We start from the raw sequence: 27,314 nt of genomic DNA, 5'->3' as shown, positions 1-27,314 counted from the left end.
AACTAATTTGTATTTACACTGCTTAAGCACGTTACGAACAGTATTTTATATATAAATGTAATAACAATAATTACAATAACAAATATGCAGTAGGTTTACAAGACATCAATTTAAAAATTTGCTTGTCGGAAATTTTCGAAACGATTCATTGAATATGTCTGTAAAAGCAGTGCTCACCAGCTCATTAATGAGTGGCTTAATAACGGGAAAGCCAATGGGCCACATACTATTTATAACACCATCAGCAAAGTTATCCAGACGTTCGCGTCCCTCTGCCAATGCGTTAGCGACATGCATTTTCAAGCCGCCAATACGATCGATCTCCACATGCACCTTGAGTAGTGCACCGGGTGCGCCCAATCTACGCACGCTCGTCGTTTGGCTGTAATCGTACAGTGTCATATTCCAGAAGCCACTTCGTTTGATAGGTGTACCCAGTATTTTACCCGAAAACTCATACCAGCCGTCCAAACTCTTTTCCGGGAAATACTGCGCATAGATGATACGTTTATTGGCGTAGTCCGTGCGATATTTGGTTACCTCCGATTGCGACCAACCATATTCAGAAATATTGCGCAATATCAATTTGAAGCCACCGAAGCTGTTTTGATCGCCACGACGCAACTCCACGAAGGGAGAACGATGTGGATCGAAAGGTTTAATGTTATAAGCAGGAACACCTGAAGATGTGATATGCATACATACAAATTTAGGTAAATATGTATTTACATACATATATATGTATATATTCATAAAACGTTATTATATATGTAGTAGTTGTTACTTTTAGATTGTTAAAAAACATATTTTTTATGATTTTATTTAATATTTTTTTTTATAATTTTGATTTCTTTAAATTGTTATTATTATTTTTTGTCTTTAATTTTTTATATACGTAATTAATTTTTATAAATTTAGTTACACTCTCTTTTTTTTAATTTTTGATTTTTTTATAATTTATTTACTTTTGTTTTTTTTTATTTTCATAATTTATTTAAATTTTTATAACTAATTATTTTTTTTTATAATTTCAGATACTTTTTTATTTTTTTATTAATATTTTTTTTATACTTTTTGTTTTTGTTTTTGTAATTATGGTTTGTTTTATAATTTTTCATTATTTTTTTATAATTTTAGATAATTTTTTGTAAAATCAAAATTTTTACACTTTGGAAATTGTTTTTAAATTTTTGATTTTTTTTTAATTTTTGATTTTTTTTTTAATTTTTGATCTTTTTACAATTTTTGCTTATTTCTTTTAATTTTGATAATTTTATGTTTTTATAATTATTGACTATTTTTTTAATTATTGGTTATTTTTTTTATAATTTTTTGAGTATTTCTTTTAAATTTTTGATTATTTTTTTTAATAGTTTCTGATTCTTTTTTAATAGTCACTTATTTTATTTCTAAATTTTTTTTTTTTGGTTGTTTTTTATTTTTTTAATTTTTGATGTTTTTGCTTATTTCTTTTAATTTTTGATAATATATATAATTTTTGACTATTTTTTAATTATTGATTATTTTTTTAGAACTTTTGAGAGAGATTTTTTATATTTTTGGTTGTTTTTATTATAATTTTTGATTTTTTTATAAATTTATTTCAAAACTTTAATTTTTTTACAGTTTTTGACCTTTCTATATACATACATATGTATATATTTTAGTTTTTTATGTATTTTTCTACATTTTTATATTTTCTTTTATTTATTTATTTCTTACAATTTATTGTTTTTATTTTTTTGTTAAATTTTGTATATGTTTTTGTTTTCTTTTATAATTTTTGATATTTTTTTATATATACATAGATTAAAAAGTTTGTTATAACTTTTAATTTTTATATATGTATGTACTTCTTTACATTTTTGACTCTTTTTATATATATTTTTAATAGTTTTTGTCTTCTTTTAATGTTTTTTATTAAACTTTTTATATTTTAAATATTTGATTTCATATTTTATAATTTTTAAGTATTTTTTTATATTTTTATTTTTTATACAATTAGATATTTCCTATATTTAAGAATTTATTTTCTTTTTTATGTTTTTTTTTTTAATAATTTTTTTTACTTATTTTGTATATTTCTTGAAAATGTTTTATTTTATTTTATATATATATTTTTATATTTACATATATATAGACAATTGTATATATATTTTCATATACATACATATGTATATCTATATATTTTTTTTACTGTTACTCTTACCAGTTGGAAAATACGCTCGTAAATCGTTGAATACCTCCTTCATACAGCCATCGAATTCGGCGCTGCCTGTTTTACACCTGCCCAGAAGACGTGCAAAGTCATCATCAACTGTGATTTGACCTTGTGCCGCTGCGCCGAGATTTGTGGTCACGCAAGTGATTACTATCACCATCAAGCTGCATTGCAGCAGCCACTTTGATATGATCGCAAGTAGAGAAATGCGTCTGCTGCGCAAGTCGGGTTGCGCATGCGCAGCAGTCACTCTGCTCAGACGACTGCTGCTAATGCGGCTATAACTGTTGTTTTGTCTATTGCTGTTGTTGTCGGTCATTGCAAATAATTGCGCCTCAACGCCTTTTATATTACAAGTAATCTGTGTCTTGCGCTACTTTACGCCTCGTACGGTGTTAATTGCTCACTGGCCGAAGTGGAAGCTGCGAAAGAGTCATAGACGAGCATATGTACATAAGCAAGCGAATGAGACGTTGTGCGGGTATGTAAATAAGTATATGTGCTGATATATACATAAGTGTGTGGCAATAAATGTGTACATAGGTATTTATAAAAAATATTGTAATAATTTTTAAGACAACAGTTCACGTCTTCATTATTTTTAAGAGTTATTTAATTTAGTAATTTGCTAAATTAAGGCAGCCACACTTGCGAAATCATCTTTTATTTGCCTTGCAGTTGCTTTTGCAATTCCACAACAAGTGCACACCGTCGTTAAATGCAAACGTCCACGATATTGGTGTGTAGCAACCGCCAAAGCGTTGAACTGTTTGTGCGCAATTTCGTATTCAAAAGCACTTCTTAGCTTGCAACAATCAACTATTTGCATGCTTGTGGCAAAGCTGTACAAAATTTGCTGAATTTTTGTTCCTCAACCGCTTGAAGCTCACAAAAATCATGGCGTAAAACTTCTATGGCGTTATCTTGTGGAGCTGTGGAGTTCAAGTTGGATTTCAAAATTCCAATACCTAAATTTACATATTCGTAGCAATTGCCAATAACTACTACTATAACGATTTTTTCCTTTGTGCTTAGAGGAGATGCAAAAATATTTTTCTCATCTTTCTCAAAAAACCCTGCGCATGCGTTAAGTTTCTTAAGGTTTAGTCTTATAGATATATATTTCCTTTTTCTGGACGAGTGCTCAATCGTTTGGTTGAAAAATGTAAAAAAATCGTGATTTAAAGCCTTTGGTATTACAGTTGATATCTCGACGAGCAGCAGTGCTTCTTACCTATTGCATTTATTAAGTGTTCTTTTAATAACAAAATTTCGTTGGCTGATGCATACTGTTATCTTAATAATCTAAACTTTCCCATTGATACTAGGAGTCTTTTCACTTAATTTTAGAACCATAAAACCGATAGAAGACAAGAACATCGACATACCATAGATCAAGCATTTTTATAGCATGAATAAGGAATTTAAGTTCGCCATATTGTTTGTAACACCAAAAAGAAAACATCGGAGGCCCCATATAATATGTGAGCAAAAAATAGTGAGACTTTTTAATCTAAATTACGTATGCCTGCCAGTTATAGCTGTGCCCAATGTCACATCAAAATAATCCCTAGTGTTTGGTATACGCTTGCCTTTCTGAAGTACATAAAGTGCATTCGACGATTTTTATGATGAATAAAATTATTCAACAAAGAAGTTCCATTAAATTTTGTGTGCGGAATCAAATTTCTGGCGCCGAAACGTTCATAATATTGGAAAAGTCCTTCAGTGATAATTGTTTGTCGTGAGCAAGTGCTTTTAATTGGTAAAAATTATTTAAAGAGGGTCGCGAACGCGTTGACGAACCACGTCCAGTACGCCAATCGACTAATGTTCAATAAGTCAATAAAATTAAAGAATTTGTGCTTGAGAATCGACGGTTAACAGTCAGAGATCTTAGTGGCATCGTTGGAATATCGGAAGGATCAGTAAAAACTATTTTGCAAGATCATTTGGAACTAAGAAAAGTGAAAGCACAATTGGTTCCAAAATCAATAAAATTGCTCGAAAAATAACGTCGCGTTTACGTCTGTGAAATAAAGCTTATCGACTACCACGATGTCATGAAACATATTATTACTGGCGTTGAGTCTGGGATCTATGCTTACAATCCGGAAAAAGACAATCAATCGGCCAAATATTGTGGCAAAGTTGAGCCGAAGCCGCAAAAATCACGTCAAAGCAGGTAAAAAATCAAGATTATGTGGACAGTTTTCTTCATTTATCGACGTGTGGTGCATTTCAAATTCCTTCCGACAGGCCAAGTTGTCACTAAGAACTATTGACTCTAAGAACTGTTTCAAGAATTGGAAAAAACGTTAGCGCAAGTGTATTCCGGCCACAAAGATTTTGAAGAATAAGTTAAGCATTTTAAAATTATAAACAAAGTCTTAGTATTTTTTGATCATAAGTGGCAGACTGAGTCGATCTGTATATATGTCTAATAGTCTCTCAGTTTTTGAGATACCGATCTAAAATTTTGCACACGTCCATTTCTTTCCAAGATGCTACTCATTTGTCGGAACCGCCGATATCAGACCACTATAGCATATAGCTGCCATGCAAACTGAACAATCGGAGTCAAGTTTTTGTATGGAAAACTTTTTTATTTAATGAGATATCCTCCCGAAATTAGGCATGGATTATTGTCCAAGGCAACCCCATAATCTGGAAATACATTGTTCAGATTAGACCACTATAGCACACAGCTGCCATATAAACTGATCGGTCAAAATCAGGTTTTTGTATGAAAACTTTTTTATTTAACGATATATCTTCACCAAATTTGCCATATATTATTATCCAAAGTAATACTACAATAATAAGTAATGCAAATTTTTCAGATCGGACCGCTATAGAATATAACTGCCATACAAACTAGCCGTTTAAACTCCAGTCCTTGTATGGAAAACTTTTTTGTTTGATGAGTAATCTCCAAGAAATTTGACATGAGTTATTAACTAAAGCAACGGTATATTATCCGAAGGAATTGTTCAGATCGTACCACTGTAGCATATAGCTGCCATCAACGATCAAAATCATATGCTTGTATGAAAACAATTTTTTATTTCACTAGTTCTCCCCACAAAATTTTTCACAAATTATTGTCCAAAGCAATTTCCAAAAAAATTATTCAGATCGTTCCACTATAGCATATAGCTGCTATACAAACTGTTAGATGAAAATCAATATAAAGATGTTTATACCCTTTTATGCTGCAAGAAATATACCTAGGAAGGGTATTATAACTTGGATGCAGCCGAAGCTACATTTTTTCCAACCGATTTATAGGTAGATATTTTTTTTTTGTTATTGTAACTGAAGCTTATGATAAAATGTTTTTTCTAAACCGAAGTCATATTTTTGAGGTTAAATGAATTATAACAGTTATCGAATTCGAATTAGAACTAAGTATATCAAAACATATGTACACACTCTATAAGTCGCCTATCTTCGCTTAAAATATAGTTCACGAACTTAACTTGAAAACACAACGAATATTGTGTAAAATAAAAAAAGCAAAATCAACGAAATCAAAAAAATAAAAATATCACTCCCTTAGATCCTTAAAAAGTTATCAAAGGTAGACTCGGCGCACAAAAACCATAAAACATACAAACACTTGCAGTCTCATATACGTACATATATGCATATGTATGTATGTAAGTTGTACTTGCAATATATTTTATTTGCGTAATGAAAAATAATAATAATGCATCTTTCACAATTGGCAATTATTGCTGAAAAGTTATGCCAATATGCGTTATATACATACATACACATATTTTCATACATATGTACGTACGTAAGAGTTTTTGCTTCACTTTACTTTTTCTTGACAGCGCTTTTGAACAGAAAACTGTAATAACGCTAAACTTGTACAAAAGCAACTACAAACACTTTGCTTAAGCTAGAAAATCAGCAATTAATTTTCCCGACATGGCATACCCGTTGTGTTCCCGTACGCTTTATCCAAAAAATAGTCGGCGCATGCGCTGTAAACGAAAACTGTTTGTACGACGCTCAACTGGCTACTGAACGTGAAGTTAGATCAATTCAGCTGCATAAGCGCCAAAATTTTTGTAAATTTACGAAAAACTCGGCGAGAGAAGCAAATGTAAAAATTGCATAACACAACAAATACAAAAAACACTTTAAAGCACAATAACAATACAACATCTTACTTGAAAAAAATAATAATAATAACAGTAATTGGACAACAGATGCTCAATCAACTTGCATATTTGAGAACAATGAAGATTTCCAATGTAATTTGTGGCTTTTAAAATTTTTGTGAAATTATGTAGATAAGCACTATTTACCTATTCTTTAATGTAACCCATAAATTTATACAAAAAACACTTTGTGTTTATTTATTGAAATAGTTTAAAAAGAAGAACTTTATTCATTTCCTGAAATTTCTGTAAAATAATGCATCACCAAATATTGAAAAATATACACACACTCATATGTATATATGTATGTTTGATAAATATGTTGCTATTTAAATGAACTTGGTTGGTCTTATATCAATTCAAGCAACGGTTATGCATACAAATGATGACCGGCACAACAAACTATAAACGCCGTTGTAGCCGCGGACGCATTTCAATGTCATTGAACAACATTTAGATTGACAACAACTACTACAACAATAGTTGAATTAAAAGTTGTCAACTACTGAGCGCTTAAACTTGAAGTAATTGTTAATAAAACGGTTTGTTGTGAGCTACAACCCGTAACAAGTTTTTTAACTCCGAACAGAATCTGTATATATGCGAATTAGTGCGACGGTTTTCGAGATATCGATCTGCAATTTTGCAAACCTTCTTTTCTACCTAATGAGCTGCTCATTTGTCGAAATTGCCGATATCGGACCACTATAGCATGTAGCTGCCATACAAAATCTACAATCAAAACCATGTCTTTATATAGAAAACTTCTATATTTGCAGATATTTCTTCACAAAATTTTACATACATTATTGTCGAAGGCAACGGTACAATCTGCGAATAAATTATTCAAATCCGACCACTATAATATGTAGCTGCCATACGAAATGTACAAACAAAATCATGTCCTTGTATAGAAAACTTTTATATTTGACAAGATATCCTCACGAAATTTGACATAGGTTATTTTCTAAGGTAACGGTACAATCCACAAACAAAATTTTTCAGATCCGACCACTATAGCATATAGCTGCCATACAAAATGTACAAACAAAATCTTGTCCTTATATAGAAAACTTTTATATTTGACAAGATATCCTCACGAAATTTGACATAGGTTATTTTCTAAGGTAACGGTACAATCCACAAACAAAATTTTTCAGATCCGACCACTATAGCATATAGCTGCCATACAAAATGTACAAACAAAATCATGTCCTTATATAGAAAACTTTTATATTTGTAGATATTTCTTCACAAAATTCGACATAGATTATTGTCGAAGGCAACGGTACAATCTACGAAGAAATAGCTCAAATCGGACTACTATAGCATTTAGCTGCCATACAAAATTAACGATCAAATTTTATGGTATGTGTTGTATTTCTGAGGGTTTAATTTATTTAGAATTTATTGTTACAATAAAATTTGTAATAAATACATATATATTTGCTGCCAGATTATGAAAACCCGAAGTAGTATTCCATTTTACTACTTTGACAGAATGTGTAGCGCTCCCAATTAGTCGACTATAACGCCATAATTTACATTGTTCACCTACTGCCTTATAAATGTCATCATTTATAAAGTACACAATACTTAAATTAAATTGTTATACTAATGACAACTAACATCAACGATACAAAACGTTAAAGCACTGACACCTAACGCATTGTGGGAAATTTCGTTTACTTCAAGTTCGTTTCATAAGTCTTTTGTTTACAAGCTCAGTGGATGGCAGCTTAGTTTGTAATGAATTCCAAAGCGGGAAAGTATAGTATAGCTGAGTAATTATTATACTCTAATTGTCTACTTAAAGGTTACTATTTGTAATTTTTTAGGTATTTTATTTTTTTATAAAATATACAATATAGTAGATAAATTCGTTAAATGAAAGTGAGTATTTCTGAACGCCCACTTCATAAATGCTTTTTTAGTACTTTTTTTATAGGAATATATATGCACTAATGCAGATATAATGAGCATTAAGGAAATGCAGACGTCTGCGTATGTACATATGTGTATGCGCATATTATTGCTGTTTACACTTTTGCCAGAAGTTTGGCCACGCTTCTCATCCTTTTAGTGCCGCTGAACTAGCTCTGAACCGCAGATGACTTTTTATGGGCGTGATTTTAATATCAGAAATGCCATAAAAAACTTACTAATCCCTTGCGCGGCACGGTAGCTATTAGAAAAAACTTCACAAGGTCATCCCCGAGATCGGAAACCACTATTCATCATGTTGTAGATATCGCCTTAACACACTCATTGTAGTTGAGCTTACTTGCATTTTACCATTGGCAAAACTGGTCTTGTGCATGCAATCGAGTTACTACACTACCGTCAACTTCTTTCAATAGTTTAGTAAGCGAAAATGCGTCAAGTCATGCAACTGTTGCACAAACTGCAGCTTTAGTTGGAAAATATGTCAAATAAAGATACGGATATATAGGTCTATTCAAGGTTTTAAGCCGCTGCTGAGTGCATGAGAGCACCATTGTGGGTAAATAATTTACCGACGCCTGTGAAAATATTTTTATTTCAATGTTTATTAAAGGCAAAAATATTTCTCTAAATACACATTCAGTAAAAAAAATGCTTATATGCAGGACCGTAGAGAGAAAACCTGGTCCTGGGACGAGCAAATTATTTGAGAAAAAATCTAAAAGAATTTGTTGCGTTAGGGAGAATTTCGGGGTGGATAGAAATTGTATTCGATCTCTGGCTATTGTTGTTGTTATTGTGGTGGCAGAATACTGCCAAGTTGACAGCCCTTTAGCAGATAAAAATTCAGTACCGTTCCGGTGACGTAGACCCGGCTGTCGTGGAAACGATACTCGATCTCTCACCTCTCCCGGTTCTTCCGACAATAAGTGGTCGAAGTAGAAAAATATGTTATCACTATGAATGTAAAATTTAGTGGAACTCTAATAGCATAACTTGATACTTTTTATGCCTTCAACCTAATAAAAAACGTAACTTTTTTCGTATTTAAGCAATATATGCAATGTATGTCTGTGTATGTAATGTGTAAGAGATATGTCTGTATGTAATAAGTAAGAGAAAAACAATTAAATTGTGTTTAAAAATATAATTTTTAGTAACTAATGCAATAAAATATCACGGCTCATGGATCATTTTGATAACGTTCTGGAATTGGGTATCTTACAGAAATCCTAATCATGCAATCTATTCCGTTTAAAAACGAGTCGTTTCACAACACTTTATATTTCATCTAGTACGACACTTCTTATACATATGTGACACTTCAAACAGCTGATTTTAACCAAAATATAGAGCACGCCGGTGACTAATGTGCATTTGGCAATAAATGAATATAAATTCAGATAAAAATAATATTAATAAAATTTAAAATAAATATTAAGTGACACAGCAACAGAATGGAAGTCGAATTTAGTAAAGAAAACTTCTTGCTGCCTGAAATCAAATACGAATGTAAGTACCAGCAAAGCAACTTACTTGCCATTACTCCGCATATTGATTCAAATTTGTATTTATGTTTCTTTTCTTTATAGATTTAGATCACACCGCCGATGTGCAGTAAGTGAATAACATTTATTAATACACATATGCATGTGGGTTAACAGTCTTTTTCACAATTTTAGATTGCACGCCTGGGGAAATACATTACAGGAAGCTTTCGAACAATGTGGCATGGCAATGTTCGGCTACATGACTGAGCTAGATTATGTATCCGTGCAACAGTGTTTTCAAATCGAAGCTAAAGGTGATGATGTAGAAGGTTTATTATTTCATTTTTTGGACGAGTTACTCTTTCTCTTCTCCGTCGAGCCATATTTGATTTGCAAAAAATTAGAAATCACCAAATTCGATTTGGAAACATTTGAAATAGAATGTCGTTGCTATGGTGAACCGTTTGAAATTGGAAAACATCCACAAGGTACCGAAGTCAAAGCCATCACCTACTCTGCAATGCAAGTGATACAGGAACCCGAACGAAGTCACTATGAAGTGTTTGTTATAATCGATATTTGATGGCGTTATAAATTAAAAAAGAGTTCGGTTCAATCCTCTCATTTTTTTCTTGCGTAAAGCATATACATATGTATATATTTATCCAGAAAATATTCTTGTAAAGCATGAAATGCAACTATTCTCCATTATGACGAAATGTCGCAACATACATTTACTTTTTTCATAGTGATAAGTCTGTGAAGTATTGTATTCATCATTTTCAATACTTTTAAATAGAAATCGAAGCAGGTTTTTTACACAAAATGCAAATGTAAATCGTGAAAATTGTATGAAATTAGTGAACTTTTAATAACCTTGAAATTTTATTTTATTGTTTGATATACATACATATGTACATGGTGTATGTACATATGTAGATCAATATAAATAAGTTTAATATATTTTTGTATATAATTTTGCTTTAAAAGTGTAAATGTAATTAATGTATATGAAACCTGTATAAATTCTGCAGAACATAAGAAATAACGCTTATATCAACTCACATACAGGAATACAAGTACATATGTATGTATGTATGTGTCAACGACAAAATAAACATCTATGTAAGCTCTTTGTTTGGCTTCGTTGCTTCTCAATTTCACAACGGAAATTATCTATATGGTTGACTTCTAATAAAAGGCAATAGCATGCACATTTATTTATAAAAAAAATTTCATATTATTAACTAAAACAATTTGTGCAGAAATTAGGTACAAACTTTAATTTTGAGTTGATACAATTTAATTTTGATTAACATTTTGAAAACCATACCATTTTTTATTTAATGCATAATAGCGTTTTATACCTCAAATGTTTATTCATTTTTTAAATTATTTTAATAATTTCTCGTTTTTCGGAGATTTTTTCATGCTCGTAAATCCCGTTAAAGTTTCAAAATCTATTACTATAGTTTTCCTTCCTTTCTCACATATTCGAAACAGCTGACCGCATCGCAACTTTATGTTGTCATTATCTCGATTTCTTTTGGTGATATATTCGTAAATATTTACATTTGTGTACTAGGTGTTTTTGACAGTATCATAAGAGATTTGATCAAGTTATATTATAAATTATTTCACATAAAACTAAAAATAATTACAATAAAACGTATAAAATTTCACTAATATGTTATTAAAAAGTTGGACATTTTTTTTTTGATAAATTTTCAATAAAAGATAGGTACAAAGGCATCCATTTCACCAATTAACATTCTGCTCCTTGATTTACTTACTGTCTTTAATTGTTTAAGCCAATGATTTTACCAAAATTTTAACTGGGAAAACAATTGCATTCTTCTTGTCTTCCCAAATTGATTAGGTTTTTTTTAACATTGCTTATATGACTATACGAATATTAGTTTTTTTCAGAGGTAGAGAATCACAGCTGTTTTGCTGTCTGTCCGTGACCGGTGTTGTTTCGCTAATGCAGAGAATATAAAAAGATATATTGGGGCACTCTTTTAACACATGTACTGCAAAGGGGATGCAACCGGTGAGCATTCGTCTTCTATCACGCTCACACTTCTTCAAGAAATAAATTAAATGAATGAAACATCCACAGCGACTTTTGCGACAGCGATTTACATTTGACAAGTGTCAAAATGTAAACAACAACACAAGCGACAACAAAAACGAATTGTTTGTTGTTGCGGCTTTTCGAAAATTCATCGCAAAGAGATATCCGTAAAAGCAGCGATATCAACGGGGCAACAACAGCAGCAGAGACAGAGCAAAGCAGCAAAGTGTATGACATTTGAAACAGCAGCACTAGTTTGGTGGCAGCGTGGTATGTGAATTGTGTGTAAAAAAACTCAAGTAAAGTAATAAATATCAAAAAAGTCAGAAAGTGTTTAGTGAAATTTAGCTAAAATCTAAGCAGTACAGGAATTATAGGAGCGTACATCGTCCCCTGTGGAAGGGATTTAAGTGCATGAAAATTCCATTCTAAAATATGGCCACTGTCGCCACCACCTTCCGGAAATGTGGCATGTAGACCAATTGGTCGTATTAGATATTTCATATTAATGAGTTAAATACAATAAAACAGGCATATTATTTAGAATATACTCAAATTGGTTAAAAGCAAAAAGCAGTTTTTCAAAACGTTAAAACGTGCCAAGTGTTGAATTGGATAGTTGGGGCAGAGTAGGCACGAGGAAAATTTTGTAAAAGAACGAGAAATGTTGGACGGACGAAAGCGAAACGCGAAAAGTGAGCAGAGCCCAACAACACCGATGAACGAACGAAAATTATTTCGTACGAATTTTGATGGAAGTTGTTGGTGGCTTTAGGTTTTGTTGGTACTTTGCGAGTGTAGTCTGACAATGACAGCGGCTGGCAACCCGCTTTAGTGCTATGAGGAATTCCAAATTTTCGTTATATTCCTCTACCAGCCCCACAGCAATAAGAAAAAAAAACAAAAAACCACCTAACGACCAAAGCATCGGTTGTTCGATTTCGACGTCGACGCCGACATCAACGTGTATGGTACGTAAAATACACACATTTGTGAATGTTGAGTGGAGAAGTGAGTGAACGGTAAGTCCACAAAGTGGAAGAGAAATAACCAGGCAGCCACGAAACGAATTCGTTGGATTTTATTCGTTTGCAGTGAAAACGCAGTTGAAACTCATAAGATTCTCAAAAATAGAAAATTGTAAACGAGTTAGCAGTCAAAAAATATTAATATATTTTTACTTAGTTTTCATAATTATATAAAAATAATGTAACAAGTGTTGTACTTGCGGTAAAATCGGGTGTGTTTGTGACATATGACTTGTACATATCCTCTTGAAATATGCATTGTACAAATGCGCCAACAAAGAAATTGATTTACGTTCCCCAACGTACATGTGAACAAACACGCATAGGTGTGTGAGAACCACTGACCGCTGATTGCAACTTCGTTGGGTGGAACGGGAAGTTGCTGGTCACCCACTTCATATCGTTGGATGCTCGTTTTCAAGACACTCATTCCCATAATGATTTTTTAGCGGCTAAATTTCTCTGGTTTAGTGTCATTTAAGGATAAAAACGTCGAATATAAATAATCTTCCGGCTCCCCATCTTCTGAGTACAATACTTATGTAAATACAGAGGACTAAAAAGTACAACGTCGTCTGTTATCGCAGTAGCATCGGTTGCTGACGACGTTTTCAAAGTACATACATAACTGCAAAAGCAGCCAACAAGATTCTATTAAAACGCAACCGAATACAGCCGAAGCGCACGGCCCATAAATTAGCAATTTGGCAGTTTAAGACATGGATAACGTTAAGAACAAATGTGTGCTAAATAAAATTCATACGTGAGCGAGTTGCATTGCTACTGAAATATTTGTGTTAAACTACGAACGTATGTATGTACATATGTATAAACATATGTACGTATGTATATTATCTTATGTTCACACGTGGCGGCACCCACATACTTATTTGTGAGCTTTTAAGAGTGATAATACATTGACGCATGCTAATGCAACATATTCGGAAGTTAGTGATTGTAACCGTTGAAGAGTTAGGGTTATCGTAATGCATTTTGTGATTTTCATGGTGTTTTCAGCACTTATTTTTGTGATTGCTGCGTTGTCATGCATATGTGTGCAGCTAACCTGCCTCCATTCCAGTCTGTAGCAGCAACTATAGGTTCTATTCAATTGCTTTGCGAAATTTTAACAAAATAATCTGACCGAATAACGCAATCAAAAGAGTGCCAGAAAGATCGGGGACATAGAAAACTTATTCAAAAGCGCACACAGAGGTAGCACGAATATAATATAAGGGAAAAAAGAAATACGCGATTGGCTCGAAATCGAATCAGAATCATCATCCATTATTGTTGGTCGACGTCGTTCGCAGTCGGCGTAGTCGAGCTGCGCTGCTACCGCGTCATTTGAAGTTTCGCAGTTAGCGCCGCTGCCAACGGCGTCTTGATTGCCTCACTCCGTTTCTTGTTTCGCATCATATTTGATATTTTCAGGAACCACTTTTCCCCACAAATAATTTATTTTTAACGTTTAATATTATATGAGCTATTCATTTAGACCAATTTGGAATTTAAACTCTGATTTCGGTATATACATATTTCCTCTCCCCCTTTTCTATAATGATGAACTGTGATTTTAATAATTGCCAACATTACTCAGATTAAATATGGTGAAATCAATTAATATAAATATACAGATGTATATATGTAGGTCAAGAAATGTTAATAATTGCTAGTTAAAACAGTTTTTAAATTTGCATCTACTCTAGTTGTCTTAATATAGTGTACTTTTTCCTACATACATACATATGTACATATATACTATGTAAATAAAACAACTAGAAGTGAATTATTTGAGATTATTCTGCAAACATATTTCTGAAAATATTTCATTAAAAAATAACAGTGAAAGAAACAACGAACGCAAACAAAAACGATCGCGAGTTAAAATTTGAAATTATAAAATATTCATATTTATGTATGTGTTAATTTTCTTATGAAAATTTAATGTAATAAATATATAAGACCATCAGTTCAAAGTATTGAGTGCAACGAGAAAAAAATTCAGAAAAAAGGGTTTATGCTGTCATTAAAAGAAGCAAATTATCAATACTCTGGAACACTAAGTGATTTGAATTTTGGAATACAATATTAGAAGGTAATTTAAAACCACTACTTTTATTAGCTCTTAGATTTATATACTTATGTACATATCGTCACGAAAAATGCAAAATAATGTATCATAAAAAAATGTTAAATTGTATGTTCTTTATTGATTACGATTCACTATATTAAATTGCATACATACATATGTATACAACGCCTTCTGCTGTCAGATATAACCAAGTTATAAGGAAAAGTGAACGATACAGTCATGTATGTTTTTTACGCGGGTGTGGCTTCACTCACTACTTTGATCGCAAATGCCTATATACTTAGTCCTGCCATAAGTTCTGTTACAAATTTAGACCGTTATAAAAATTTTGCTATAATACATTTTTATTTAAATCGGCATAGTATATTAAATAAGCGATGTCCAAAATTGTATCCAAATTGATCACCTTTTGCTTTCACAACAGTTTCTGTTGGTATTAACGACGCTGCTCGAACCTAAAATTTTTGAGACTACAAATTTCTGTGTGTTGTTCGCCAACTTTGACCACAAAATGCAGTCCAATAGCTTCGAATTTAGAGTTTCAGATGACTAATCATCTGCAGCTATGAATTTTGCTTTTGAGCTTCTACTGATAGTTTTTGTCTTGTGCGAATCCTGCAGAATCTTGCTGAAAGGTCAATGCTTTCCTTTGATGAGAGTATTGCTTAACTGCTTTACCACGCCTTCTAAAATATCCTGCTGGAGTACTTTTGCTCCGGTTTTAAATACTTTTTCAAAGATGTGAAGAGGTGTAATGTCTTTATGAAGGACTTTCCATCAAAGCATTACAGCAGCAGGATATTGACCATGTTCAACCTTTGGAATAATAGTTTTTGTGTCTTTGGAATTTTTTTGGGAAGATTTTGCCGTTTCGCTTATTAAAATCTTCTTTCACACTCCCTCTTGACACTCGAAATAGATATATCTACCAGATATCTATATCTCTTGCCATAAGTTTATGTTTTCTAAGGAGATTTTTGTAGTTCAATTGGTTCGAACCACGCGGGGACGTCCACTTCTCTTTCTATGATCAACTGTAGACGTTTGGAAAACGATTAATTGTGCGGTAAACAAACATTTTCACTAAAAAAAAAAGAATTAGTCATCTGCGAAAACAAAAGGTTTGGTTGTAAACTTGTCCTACTCACGGTTATTGCTTGAGTCGAAAATTATGGATATCATTTTTATTTTTTTTTTAACTTTTGGTATACGCATACCTTTAACGGTTGTGTAGAAAAGGGTAGCCAACAAGTTTATGCCGTCTGGCAGCATTCCTGCATGGTCACAGCAGTATACTTGTTTGAAATTGAAACTTGTTAGCAAAATGAATTAGCGTATTCTTATACTACTTATGGAATTATTTAATAAATTTAAATTAAAAATCGTGCATTTTATATACATATAGTACATTCAGACATATATATATGTATGTATATACGACTGAAAAATAAATTTATTTTATTTACATATGTGTGTAAAGTCAGAAGAAATGGTTTTGCTAACATTTCAGTCGTCGGAAGTTGCGAAATTACATATTAAATTTTTCAAAAAACTATCGCCCCAAAATACAGGCCAGGAATCAGGAAACCAGGTCAAAATAACTCCTCTACATTTTAAAAATCGGAAGTGGTATGATTTTTGCACAGCTGTTTAATGTGATACAAGTATTGCTTTTGCTATTCCCGCCTTGGTGTTAATATTTTTGCTTTTTAATTAGAACTTGTTTAGTTCCTTCACATATTTAGTTTAATTATTGTATAAATTACTTAATTAATATATTTTTTAGTCTTTTTTGGCTTTTGTATATTTTCGCCACGTCACAGTTTGATGACCCGTTAATACATATGGACACCTGTGTGTGTGTTAGTGCATACACATTTCTGCATAACTACGAGTTGACTTTGATTTTGTCCAGTGGGCAGCATTTTTCCTGGCTTCGGCCTCGTCGCTGATCTCGGTTTTCTACCTCGTCATCGCTTTTCGTAGCTTTGATAATTCCATAGCATTCGACTCCGCTTCAGTTCTACATGTACATATGTACTATGTACGTACGTTTGAGGCATACTCATAACATATGTAGCTTCTATACATATGTATACAGGGTCTATCAATAAGAATGACATGAAGTTTTTTGTTAGTCAAATCTGAGCCATTTATGATTTGAACAAAATGTTGACCACACCTCCGTTTGCTTATCTCCACCCGTTTTCGCCCACTTTCGATGACCTGTTGCAGCATTTCGTCTATAGTGCACGGAATATTGTCTTCGAGCTCCTGGTGCGTTGTTGTTTGATTGGCGAAAACCTTTAACATACCCCCAGGGGAATAATCCTGAGGCGCCTATATCTGTTAAAATGCTCGCTGTTGATGTTAACGACTTTTTCTGCCTCATTTAGAAAGAAATAAGGTCCGTGAATAAAGTCATACCGCAGTCCGCACCAAACGTTTGCAACGTTTGTGGTGTTGCATTTGCGTTCTCTAAACCAAGTGAGGATTTGACTTAGCCCAATAGCCACAATTTTGTTTGTTGACAAAGCCATTAAGCCAGAAATGATGATTTTCGATGACAATCGTCGTTGACTTCCATTCTAAAACTTCTAATCGAGGTTAGATCTCCTAAAGTACCATACAGCCCTTGGCCAGATAAAATCCGGGTCGATTTCGGTAACGAAGAACCGGCTGTTGTGGGAATTGTCCTTTACTCAAATCATTTCCTGCGCCCAATCGACAATCCAGACATCGGAGAGAGACCCAACTGTGGAGAACGACGTTGAGCCGACCGATTCGGATTCGCCTCAACACTGGTCTGAACGGCCGCGATATTTTGTTGTAAAGGGTACTTAATACCCGTTAGAATGGTAAGGATTAGATAAGTGGTCATCGACGTCATCCAACAGTAGGCCCATGAAACGTACTGTTTCCACAAGGTCGGACCAAAGGGAAAAGGGTGTCAGATGTGTACGGTTAGCAGGGCATGCAAAGAGGTGGCTAGTGTCATGCGGAGACTCATTGTACGCTGCAGCGATATTGTCTTCACTAATGGTTTTCTTTGACGGAGAAGAGGCACACTATCTCGCAGACTATAATCATTTTCGAATATTGAAAGCGGGCTCAGAAAGAGCATTATGGCGACTCTTACAGTAGCTACCGGAGAACGCGAATTTACGTAATGGTATTGGACTGAACACACTGACGAAATTTGACAAAAATCCGTAAACAAACTGTCCTCCACGAGCTGATCACGGCAACCCTCTTGGTAGACCCTGTATGTACATACATATGTACATATATCTACATAGTCTTCCAGCGTCATCGGCTTTGTTACTTCGCCCTGCAGACTTGATTTGGTTTGCTCATTCGAGAATTTATTGTTGCTGCTTGTTGTTGCTACACCGCATGTCGTAATATTAGCCAGTTAAACTATTTGATGGTGTTGCCATTGCCGTTGCTGTAATACCTATGCACATATGCATGTATAATTGTTTTTAACCTTGCTTTATCTGCTTGGTTCGCTATGGTTTTAAATTTATTTTAGCTCTGTCTTGTGTTAACGCGTTATATGCAGTGTCTTCTGCTTGCCATAAGCGTCCAAAGTCGGTCGACAAATTTATTTTTTTGCGAAGTAGTTGCATACCTGTATGTTTACCACTTAAATATGACAACTGCAATCGTCAATGTAATAAGTTGACTGAGGCTACACCAAAAAACACCTAAAAAACCAAAAGCTGCGATAGGGTCGTAGAATTATAGTATGAAGCTCGCTGAGTTTAGAATCATCTCAATTGAGCGTCTACTTTACGTAAATAATATTAAAGCTTTCACACAAGCTTTGCACTAATTCAAGTGACATTGATCGAAATGTTAGCTTTCGTCATCGAACAACTGAAAATCGCTCAATCTGTGCGCCTCCGTGCCGGTGGTATGTGACCATAATTAAGTATCATTAATGTCATTGAACTCTTATAACGTTCGTCGTTGTTCCAATGTGGCGAAACTGGTTCTGGAAAATAATCGTTATGTGCGAATCACGTCTGCACACCGTTAATTTTTCGCAATTGAACATAAATCATAAGATTTTAGAATAAAAAAACATTTCGCACATTTTCATTTGCTCATATTGCTTACTATTTATCTTCTGTATACATACATACCATACACATACATACATATGTATGTGTATGTGTATTTCCGTTATGTGTGTTTCATGCGATTAATATTGAATTTATTTTTTATTTTTTTTTATGAAAAACAAAATATTTTTAAATGTATAAAGCAAGTAATGCTATTTCCGCAAAGCGAAACAGTGAAATTAAAAGTGAAGTAAGGACATTAAAGTATAAAAAACCAGAAATAATGTTAACTACGGCCGCACCGAAGGCATAATACCCCTCATAGGTGCATTTTTTATACCACAAAAGGTTCTAAAAAGATATTTTCATGATTTTGAACGGTCAGTTTGTATGGCAGCTATATGTTATTAGTCCAGTCATTATAGTAAGTTCACCTCGGAATTCGATATACCCATTTATATGTCTGTAAATACTTGTATATTGACACCCTAAAATTGTCTCAAAACCTACATATGGTAGGTAAGTATATTGAATTCCGAGATTCTTACCTAATTTAAGCTTAAATGACTGGACTAATAGCTGTCCAAATTCAAACAAAATCTTCGGAGATTATAGCGCTGCTTGGGACAATAGTTTATATCAAATTTCGTGAAGATAACTCGTCAAACGAATCAGTTTTCCATGCAGGCGCTCGATTCTGATCATTCAGTTTGTATGGCAGCTATGTGCTATAGTGGTCCGATTCGAACAAAGTTTTGGGAGTTTATAACGTTGCTTTGGACAAATAATTATGGCAAATTTCATGAAGATATATTGTCAAACGAAAAAGTTTTCCATACAAGCGCTTAATTCTGATCGTTCAGTTTGTATGGCAGCTATAGGCTATAGTAGTCCGATTCGAATACAATTTTGGGAGTTTATGACGTTGCTTTGTACAAAAAATTATGGCAAATTTCGTGAAGATAACTCGTCAAACGAAAAAGTTTCCATTCAAGCGCTCGATTCTGATCGTTCAGTTTGTATGGCAGCTATATGCTATAGTAGTCCGATTCGAACAAAGTTTTGGGAGTTTATAACGTTGCTTTGGACAAAAAATTATGACAAATTTCATGAAGATATATTGTCAAACGAAAAAGTTTTCCATACAAGCGCTTCATTCTAATCGTTTAGTTTGTATGACAGCTATACGCTATAGTGATCCAATCTGCACAAATCCTTTGGAGATTCCACTATTGCTTTAGAAAATAACCCTTGCCAAATTTCGTGAAGATATCTGGTCAAACGAAAAGGTTTTCCATACAAGCGCTTGATCCTCTTCAGGCTATAATAAAACACACAAGCACGAAAAACAATGACTGAAACGAGTTGAATGAGATTATGCGATTAATGCTATTTTTAACGCTTGGAAAAGGACTACGCTGCGGTCTGACGTTGCTGTTGTCACACACTTCCGAATGCCTGCCCGTGTTGTCGTTGCTTTTATGTTTGTTTGTGTACTTGCATTGCCCACTTTAATGATCGCCCAGTGCGTAGCCCTGCGGTCACGGTCCAGAACAACGGTTGTACCTTTATTTGCTAGCTATATCATTTGTGTACTTAGTTTCTACTCACTTTGCGCTCCTTGAATGAAAGACAACGCTTGTGTCCATGCAACCGATAGCTTATATTATTTAATAAACGTGACTGCTACTCTGCCGAGCAATGCTGATAGCACCACGGACGCCCGCGCATGCTATTCGAGGACTTTGTACCTCGCCATGCTAATTCTGCAGCGATATGCCATTGCATTGCTTTACTAGTTGTTGTAACTGGTTGCATTTGCATTGATATACATACATACAAACATACATACATAATACATGTTTGTGTGTGTTTTCTCGAGCGTGAATGGCTTCTTCAGTGGTCGCCACTTTATTTCTGAACATTGCAAGTGTTTGCTCCAAATAGGCGTTGACGTTGCTGACATACTGTCACTCGACGCACCACAGCTCATATGGGTCAGACACTGCCTCTTGTGTGTCCTACTTAAGATTAAAAACCATATTCATACTTGCTTATTTTTTCACGTTTGCGTGCTAAGTATATGTGTATATATATTTCGATTTCTTAATAGTTTTTTTCTAAAATTATAAATATACTATTAAAATTTATTGGTTCACATATTTAGCAAAGGAAGTGTGCCACAGCGTCTCCTCTAACACTCTTAACGGTTTCTAATCTTTGATAGTTTTAGTAAACACTCCCATATTGGAAATCTTTGCAGCTTAATTAGATTGACTCTATGCCAATTTACTTTATACTCAATAACATTCAATATTTAGAGCAAATGGTGTGCAGTTGTTGCCCTTTGAGAAGTGTTTTTGTACAATATACCCGAGAATTTGCGGGCATATAATCTATTTCGTTCATAGCTTAGTTTGATAAGTACGCTAGTTTCAAGTAGTCTCCACTTTAAATGTGTCTTTGGCTTAAAAGAGTTTAGACATCTCTGATTGACATACTAAAAATACTTATTTATTCTTGCGAGAGTGAGGTTATGTAATGTCATCAGAGAGTTAGTTCTGTCTCTTGCTTTTTTAGAGTCGAAATGGATTGACGAGAAGAATTTATTGCAAACTTTTTCTTCTTCCTTACTAACGTAGACACCACTTAAGCGGTTATAGCCGAGTTAAAAACAGTGCGCCAGTCGTTTCTCCTTTTTGCCATGTGGCGCCAATTCGAGATACCAAGGGCAGCCAGGTCCTTTTCCACCTGATTTCTCCAACGGAGTAGAGGTCTTCCTCTTCCTCTGCTTCTCCGCCGGGTACTGCGTCCAATAGTTTCACAGCTTGGAATGTTTTCATCCATACGGACACTGGTTCCAAGATAGACGAAATTCTCTACAACTTCGAAGTTATGACTGTCAAAAGTGACGTCGGAGCCAAACCACGAGTGCGACAACTTCTTGTTTGATAAAAGATATTTCGTCTGGAGAGAGCACAACTAACGGCGCAGTTGTTGAGGCCAATGATATCATTATCCAGTAGCTGTACACTCTTATAATTTCTCGATTCAGCTCTGCAGCTTAAATTACTTTCTCCGGTAGTAGATTGAAGAAGGCGAACGTTAGGGGGTCGCCTTGTCTGAAACCTCGTTTGGTATCGCACGGCCTTCCGGATCCTGACGGAGCTTTAGGTATTGCTCAAAGTCAGTTTGCACTGCCGTATTAGTTTTGCGGGGATACCAAATTCAGAGATAGCGGCATAAAGGCAGCTCCTTTTCGTGCTGTCAAAACACTAGAATAACGTATAACAGTAAATTCTGAGTGATACACAACCATTCGTTTGCCAGTTGTCTATCAAGAAATCAGCAAAACTAACCGTCATCCACCCTATTGTCTTGACTTAGCACCGAATTGTTTCTCGTACATTCCAATATTAATTGCTAAGCATTTCCAAAAGGCTGCTGTAATAGTAGCTAATTTAAAAATAATGAAAGAGAATAATTTTTTCGTATAACTTACCACTCATTACTCGCCTATTCTAGAATTAACACCTGTCGCAATGAGTGTAAAAGATCAATAATTATCATAGCAACAGCATCAGCAAGTATCCCTACTATCCAAAGACTTGCGCCAATCAAACCAGTTAAAAATGCTCTACCAGAAGGGCAGCAATTAAGGACGAATAGTTCCCGAAGTGAAGTATGATAAGGATAATTAAGAATGTTGCAGGCACACTGGAAAAAGCGTCCGAGCACGACTAGCCACAAGCCAAGGCAGATGTTGTTAGCAAACAGTGACAGACAACTAGTGCCACCAACCGGGTACTAAGCGTTAATAGGAAAAAGAATAACAAAAGGGAGGGCCACTTACACGAATAGCAACAAAGTCACCGGGACGGTGATGGAAGAAACAGAAAAAGAAAGTTGGAGTTTACAACGCAACAAAGTAAATTATGGTAAAGCGGGCAGGTGTGGAGCAAATAGATCCATTTGACGCCGTACAACTGTACTACAATAATTGAACTATGCACATCTTATGTGAGCTAACAATCTTCCTTTGCTTTGTTCTGGCAGGCAACTGTACCCTCGCAAGACACATTTGTAATACAAAAAGGTGAAAGTAATCAAATGTGTGTGGAGGGTGTCGATGCTGTAATGCCAAGCATCCTGCGAAAATGCATAAATTCAACAATACTGTGCGCTGCCGTTTTCTTTCATAATCAGCAAAATTTATGAAGGTTACAAAATTGTATTGGGTCGGTCGGGTAAGACGAAGTAGATGAAAAAATATGCATAACATTTTGCGCAAATTTTGGAAATCTTATTTAGTATTTGTATAAAAAAGACAGCTGCTTGTTGAATGTAAGATCAATAGGTCATATAAAATATAGGCATACATATGTGTTTGATTGAAAAGCGTAGTTCATGCGTATCTATTGCAAAATTATAAGATACAACTGAAAATAAGTAAAAAAAATTGCAAATGCCTACACTATGAACCATAATTTCGATTTAAATTTATTACAAAGGCAAATCATTACTTTTAATGAGTTATATATGAGTTTGAAAAGAATATCATACCCGTTTTCCCATTTGTATTTGATAAGTTTCATCATTTTATAGCGACTTACTCTATTCTTATTCTAAGAAGTTGAAAGAATCATCTTCATAGGCCATGACTAGTAAGAGTTTGTACTTTTCTTCAATAAAATATAAGATCATAGCACATGGAACACTTTCTGTAATTCTACGAAACACTACCGGAGAAAAGGCGAATGGTATAAAAACAGAAAACCCCGAAAGGACGATGAAATCTTAATTTCGATGCAATCATAGTGAAGCCACTTATTCCTGGATATAGTGAAATATTGTATAGTAGTTGGTTGGTTAGGTAACGCTATATTAGGTGGTCATTTGGACAGCTTAGAACGCCTTTACCTTAAACTTCTATATTATAGATTATAAGACCCTTACAAATCGACACAGTGCTTTGAGCCTGTCACAAATTTGTTGAGACGGCTAAGGTTCGTTTCTGCTATATCTCCTGGTTCGCCGACAGATTGACTTCTGAGATGTTTCAACATCAGACTTGCAAAAGCTTGATAATGGTGGAAAAAGTGTCTGAAATTTTAGTCTTATCGCATGTCTGCCTGTTGGACAATGTCTATTAAGAGTCCCTACTATTGTGACAAGATGAATTTTGCTAAGCGCAAGTAGTTCAAAAGATCTCCTGTATTCCACACTAGGTCAAAAGGATTTTCCAGTCGCAAAGAACAAGTCGTCGACCAGCGTCTGATAAGCGCTTGCGAGGTTCATTGGTTCAATGATAAAGCTCCTTACAGAAAGCTCTCTACCTACCACCAGCTTCGACCCATCCTCGAAAAATCTCACTGCGCCTTTTCTCCATCGACTCCTCCTCAAAGGCTATAAAAAGAGGCCTCTGCGACGTAGTGAATTTGTAGAATGCAGTTGAAGGAGGAGAAATTGTATTAAATTATCTGTTCCAAAAATTGGCCGTGGCTACGTCATAAATGATTCATCTGCTGAGTCCAATTTTCGATGACTCGTTCGAGTATTTCGCCTGGTAACAGGTCCTGCTACAGCATAGACTTTAGACTTTACTTATCCCCACAGGAAAACATCTAACGGTGTGATATTACATGATCTTGGTGGTCAATCGACCGGCCCAAAACGTGAATTTATCTATTCCCCCAAGTGTTGTCTCCATAAATCCATTGATTGATGCGATGTGTGTTAAGTGGCACCGACTTGTTGAAACCAAATGTCGCAGAGATCACGAGCTTCAATTTCAGGCATGAAATAGTCGGTCTTTGGCATAATTTTTGAAAAAATATGGACTGATGGTTCCACTGACCAACAAACCACACCTAACCGTTGTTTTTTCCGGATGAAATGACAGCTCTTTAATCTCTTCAGGTTGCTCTTCGTCTCAAAGGCGGTAACTTAGCTTGTTTATATACCTATTGTACCAGAAGTGGGCCTCCTCGCAGAACAAAATTTGGCTCGAAAACGTCGGATCTTCTTGCTTTCAATTAAGTCGTTCCATACGTCACTCCGAGTAAGTAGTTGCGAACGGCACCGAATCTCTGACTCTTCACGGTCTTGGTATACACTCTCAGCTACGGCTGCCCTATTTTCTTCACTGTGCTGTTCGTGGTCGAATTTTATCCAATAATGCAAGATGGGCTCAGTAGGTCGATTATGTTGACCATAAGTTGTGCGAAGCGTGCGAAACATATCTTTTACGGAACGTGAATTTTCGTAATAAAGATGAACGATTTGTAAACGTTGTTCAGGCGTAAGTCTCCACAATGAAATGCCAAATAATACTGAACAAAAATAGTAAGCTTGACACGAGTCACGCGTAATCTGTCAAAAAAAGGCTATTGAAAAAAATACCTCTTCTTGGATCACCTGTTGTATATAAGGTATTTCACCTTATCAAGAGGTTGATAATGTGAGCCTCCTAATGAGGGACCTGACTAGGATCTTATACCTACTGGTAAATAAAACTTTTTCAGTAGTAGTAAAAGATGATTAATATTTTAAAGAAGGTCAGCGTTCGTTATATGAATATTACGTGTAAATTCGAAAAAAATTGCTTGATGAAAAACAATCTTCAAGTTACAATTCAGACTCTTTCGATCGCATAAAAAATTATTATTTTCATGTGTGTATTTTTTAAGCATTTAACAACAACTAGATTTTTGGACCCGTAATGAGCAGACTATGATAATCTGAGATTGTTTCTTGTTGCAAAATGCATTGAGCATTAAATCTACTTTAGTGACACAAGTCTCCCGAAATTATGGGTTTTATCCTAAAAATAAAAATTATACAAAACAAACAATCACTACGAATTTTGTATTTAACTCGCTTACCAAACCAATTGCCGCGAATTATTGCCTGCTTGTCTGCATTCTCATTGTTTGCTGCGAAGGCACGGTCTGCACGTCTGTTGAGCGTATTCCGTACAATGCCAACGCAGAGTCAGCGCCGTTGTCGCGCAAAAGCCATATCACTCGTAGTAAAATAATTGCAACACGCTGCAAGAAAGCATGTGCAGAGGCATTGAGATTGCCAGACATTGGCTGGGGCAGAGCAAGTCGAAAGCTGCAGGCTAATGTGTCTTACTCATACATAAACACGTTAGTTTATTGGTGTTTGTGAGTGCTGTCGACTCTGCTCGTGGTGTCGCCTCTTCCGCCCCTTTAAGGCGCCCGCGCACACAAAGTTGTTGCGAAAATTCCCGGAATTTTGTGTAACCACACACACATACACAGACAACCGTACACACGCTGCTTTTAAGCAGTAATCCATGTAGCACCAGCTGAAATCTGTGAAACATTTGCATGTGCCGTACACGAAATGCTCACTTGAAACAGAAATCAAATAACTCTTTTTGCCTTCTTGTAATTACTAAGCGTAGCCCGTTGCTGCTGCCGCCCGGCTAGTCTCGCGTACTTGTGCTGGTTTGTTTCCTTCTTCGGTCATTATCCTTTGTACGTGCTGATTTCTATTTATTCTTATTGCTATTCTCACATCCTGCGCATTTGAATACCCAACCATGGGAGCGCATATTCCGTTTTTCTGTTTCTGAGTGCTTGCCATAGTGTGGATTTTTCTCATTTCATATTTAAACAAGTTCACCTTTTATTCGTTTCATTTTCGTATTCCCATGTCAATAGCGCAGAACGTCTGAAGGGGCGGTCGTATAACTCCAGCATCTAAATCTGACTGCCTAAGTCTCTCACACTTGTCGTTCTGTAATTTATTATTTGATGTGAATATTAGATATGCATATATGTACATATGTATGTATTAAGATTTTATATTTCACATATGTATGTTAGAACTCATATTCAATTCATATATGTATGTATTTCTTACTGATATATTATTATTGAGAGTGCGTTTGTGGCTGGGTCCACTTCAAGGAAAATCAAAATTTCACAAAATGCAACCTTACAACTCCTCTGCTGCCAACAGCTGGTACCTCCTTGCATATACAAGGTTTCTCAAAAAGTCTTGCGGTATTTTTATTGAATTTTTTTTTATTGAAAGTGAAATGAATTTTTGATGACTCATGCCCAGCTCTTGACCGATGCTACGGCTGCTACTATGCCGGTCTCTTTCGACCAATTCAGCGATTTTATCGCAATTTTCGACGACGGGCCTTCCGGAGCGCATCTTCGCCCACCTCTACACCAG

The 27,314-nt window shown here is 34.8% G+C and overlaps 3 protein-coding genes across 5 annotated transcripts in view; 2 read left to right on the top strand and 1 right to left on the bottom strand.

The window, feature by feature from the left end:
- Window positions 1–3: 3 nt before the first annotated feature.
- LOC120777138 lies at window positions 4–2,700 on the bottom strand. The gene is made up of 2 exons (XM_040108287.1): window positions 2,210–2,700; window positions 4–680 (listed from the first exon to the last, which is right to left on the bottom strand). Exons 1-2 carry the CDS (start codon window positions 2,538–2,540, stop codon window positions 106–108), a joined length of 906 nt encoding a protein of 301 aa, XP_039964221.1. The 5' UTR covers window positions 2,541–2,700; the 3' UTR covers window positions 4–105.
- Window positions 2,701–9,673: 6,973 nt separating this feature from the next.
- LOC120777951 (protein archease-like) lies at window positions 9,674–10,656 on the top strand. Its single transcript, XM_040109567.1, has 3 exons — window positions 9,674–9,852; window positions 9,933–9,957; window positions 10,023–10,656. The coding sequence occupies exons 1-3, from the start codon at window positions 9,798–9,800 to the stop codon at window positions 10,411–10,413; spliced, it is 471 nt and encodes a 156-aa protein (XP_039965501.1). The 5' UTR covers window positions 9,674–9,797; the 3' UTR covers window positions 10,414–10,656.
- A 2,314-nt stretch (window positions 10,657–12,970) lies between these two features.
- The window catches only part of LOC120782445 (transcription factor E2f1), an 89,799-nt gene continuing 75,455 nt past the window's right edge, over window positions 12,971–27,314 (top strand). The window contains exons 1-2 of one of the 3 annotated variants that reach the window (XM_040114743.1): window positions 12,971–13,047; window positions 14,782–15,033. The gene's annotated coding sequence lies outside the window, so the exon portion shown is untranslated. Of the gene's footprint in view, window positions 13,048–13,085; window positions 13,148–13,527; window positions 13,699–14,781; window positions 15,034–27,314 lie in introns of those variants that run through there. The other 2 variants (XM_040114751.1, XM_040114759.1) reach the window with 2 other exon arrangements.

The sequence above is a fragment of the Bactrocera tryoni genome, chromosome 1 (assembly GCF_016617805.1).
Source record: "Bactrocera tryoni isolate S06 chromosome 1, CSIRO_BtryS06_freeze2, whole genome shotgun sequence".
Classification (NCBI taxonomy): domain Eukaryota; kingdom Metazoa; phylum Arthropoda; class Insecta; order Diptera; family Tephritidae; genus Bactrocera; species Bactrocera tryoni.
The sequence above is the reverse complement of the archived record's forward strand: the minus strand, read 5'-3'. Positions and strand labels throughout refer to the sequence as shown.

Bases quoted from the DNA above. Each gene is read 5' to 3' on its own strand.
- LOC120777138 (XM_040108287.1), bottom strand. From the start codon at position 2,540: ATGACCGACAACAACAGCAATAGACAAAACAACAGTTATAGCCGCATT. The intron at 681-2,209 runs GTAAGAGTAACA...TCACATCTTCAG, and splicing joins ACGAGCGTATTTTCCAACTG to GTGTTCCTGCTTATAACATT.
- LOC120777951 (XM_040109567.1), top strand. From the start codon at position 9,798: ATGGAAGTCGAATTTAGTAAAGAAAACTTCTTGCTGCCTGAAATCAAA. The intron at 9,853-9,932 runs GTAAGTACCAGC...TTTTCTTTATAG, and splicing joins GCCTGAAATCAAATACGAAT to ATTTAGATCACACCGCCGAT. The intron at 9,958-10,022 runs GTAAGTGAATAA...TCACAATTTTAG, and splicing joins GATCACACCGCCGATGTGCA to ATTGCACGCCTGGGGAAATA.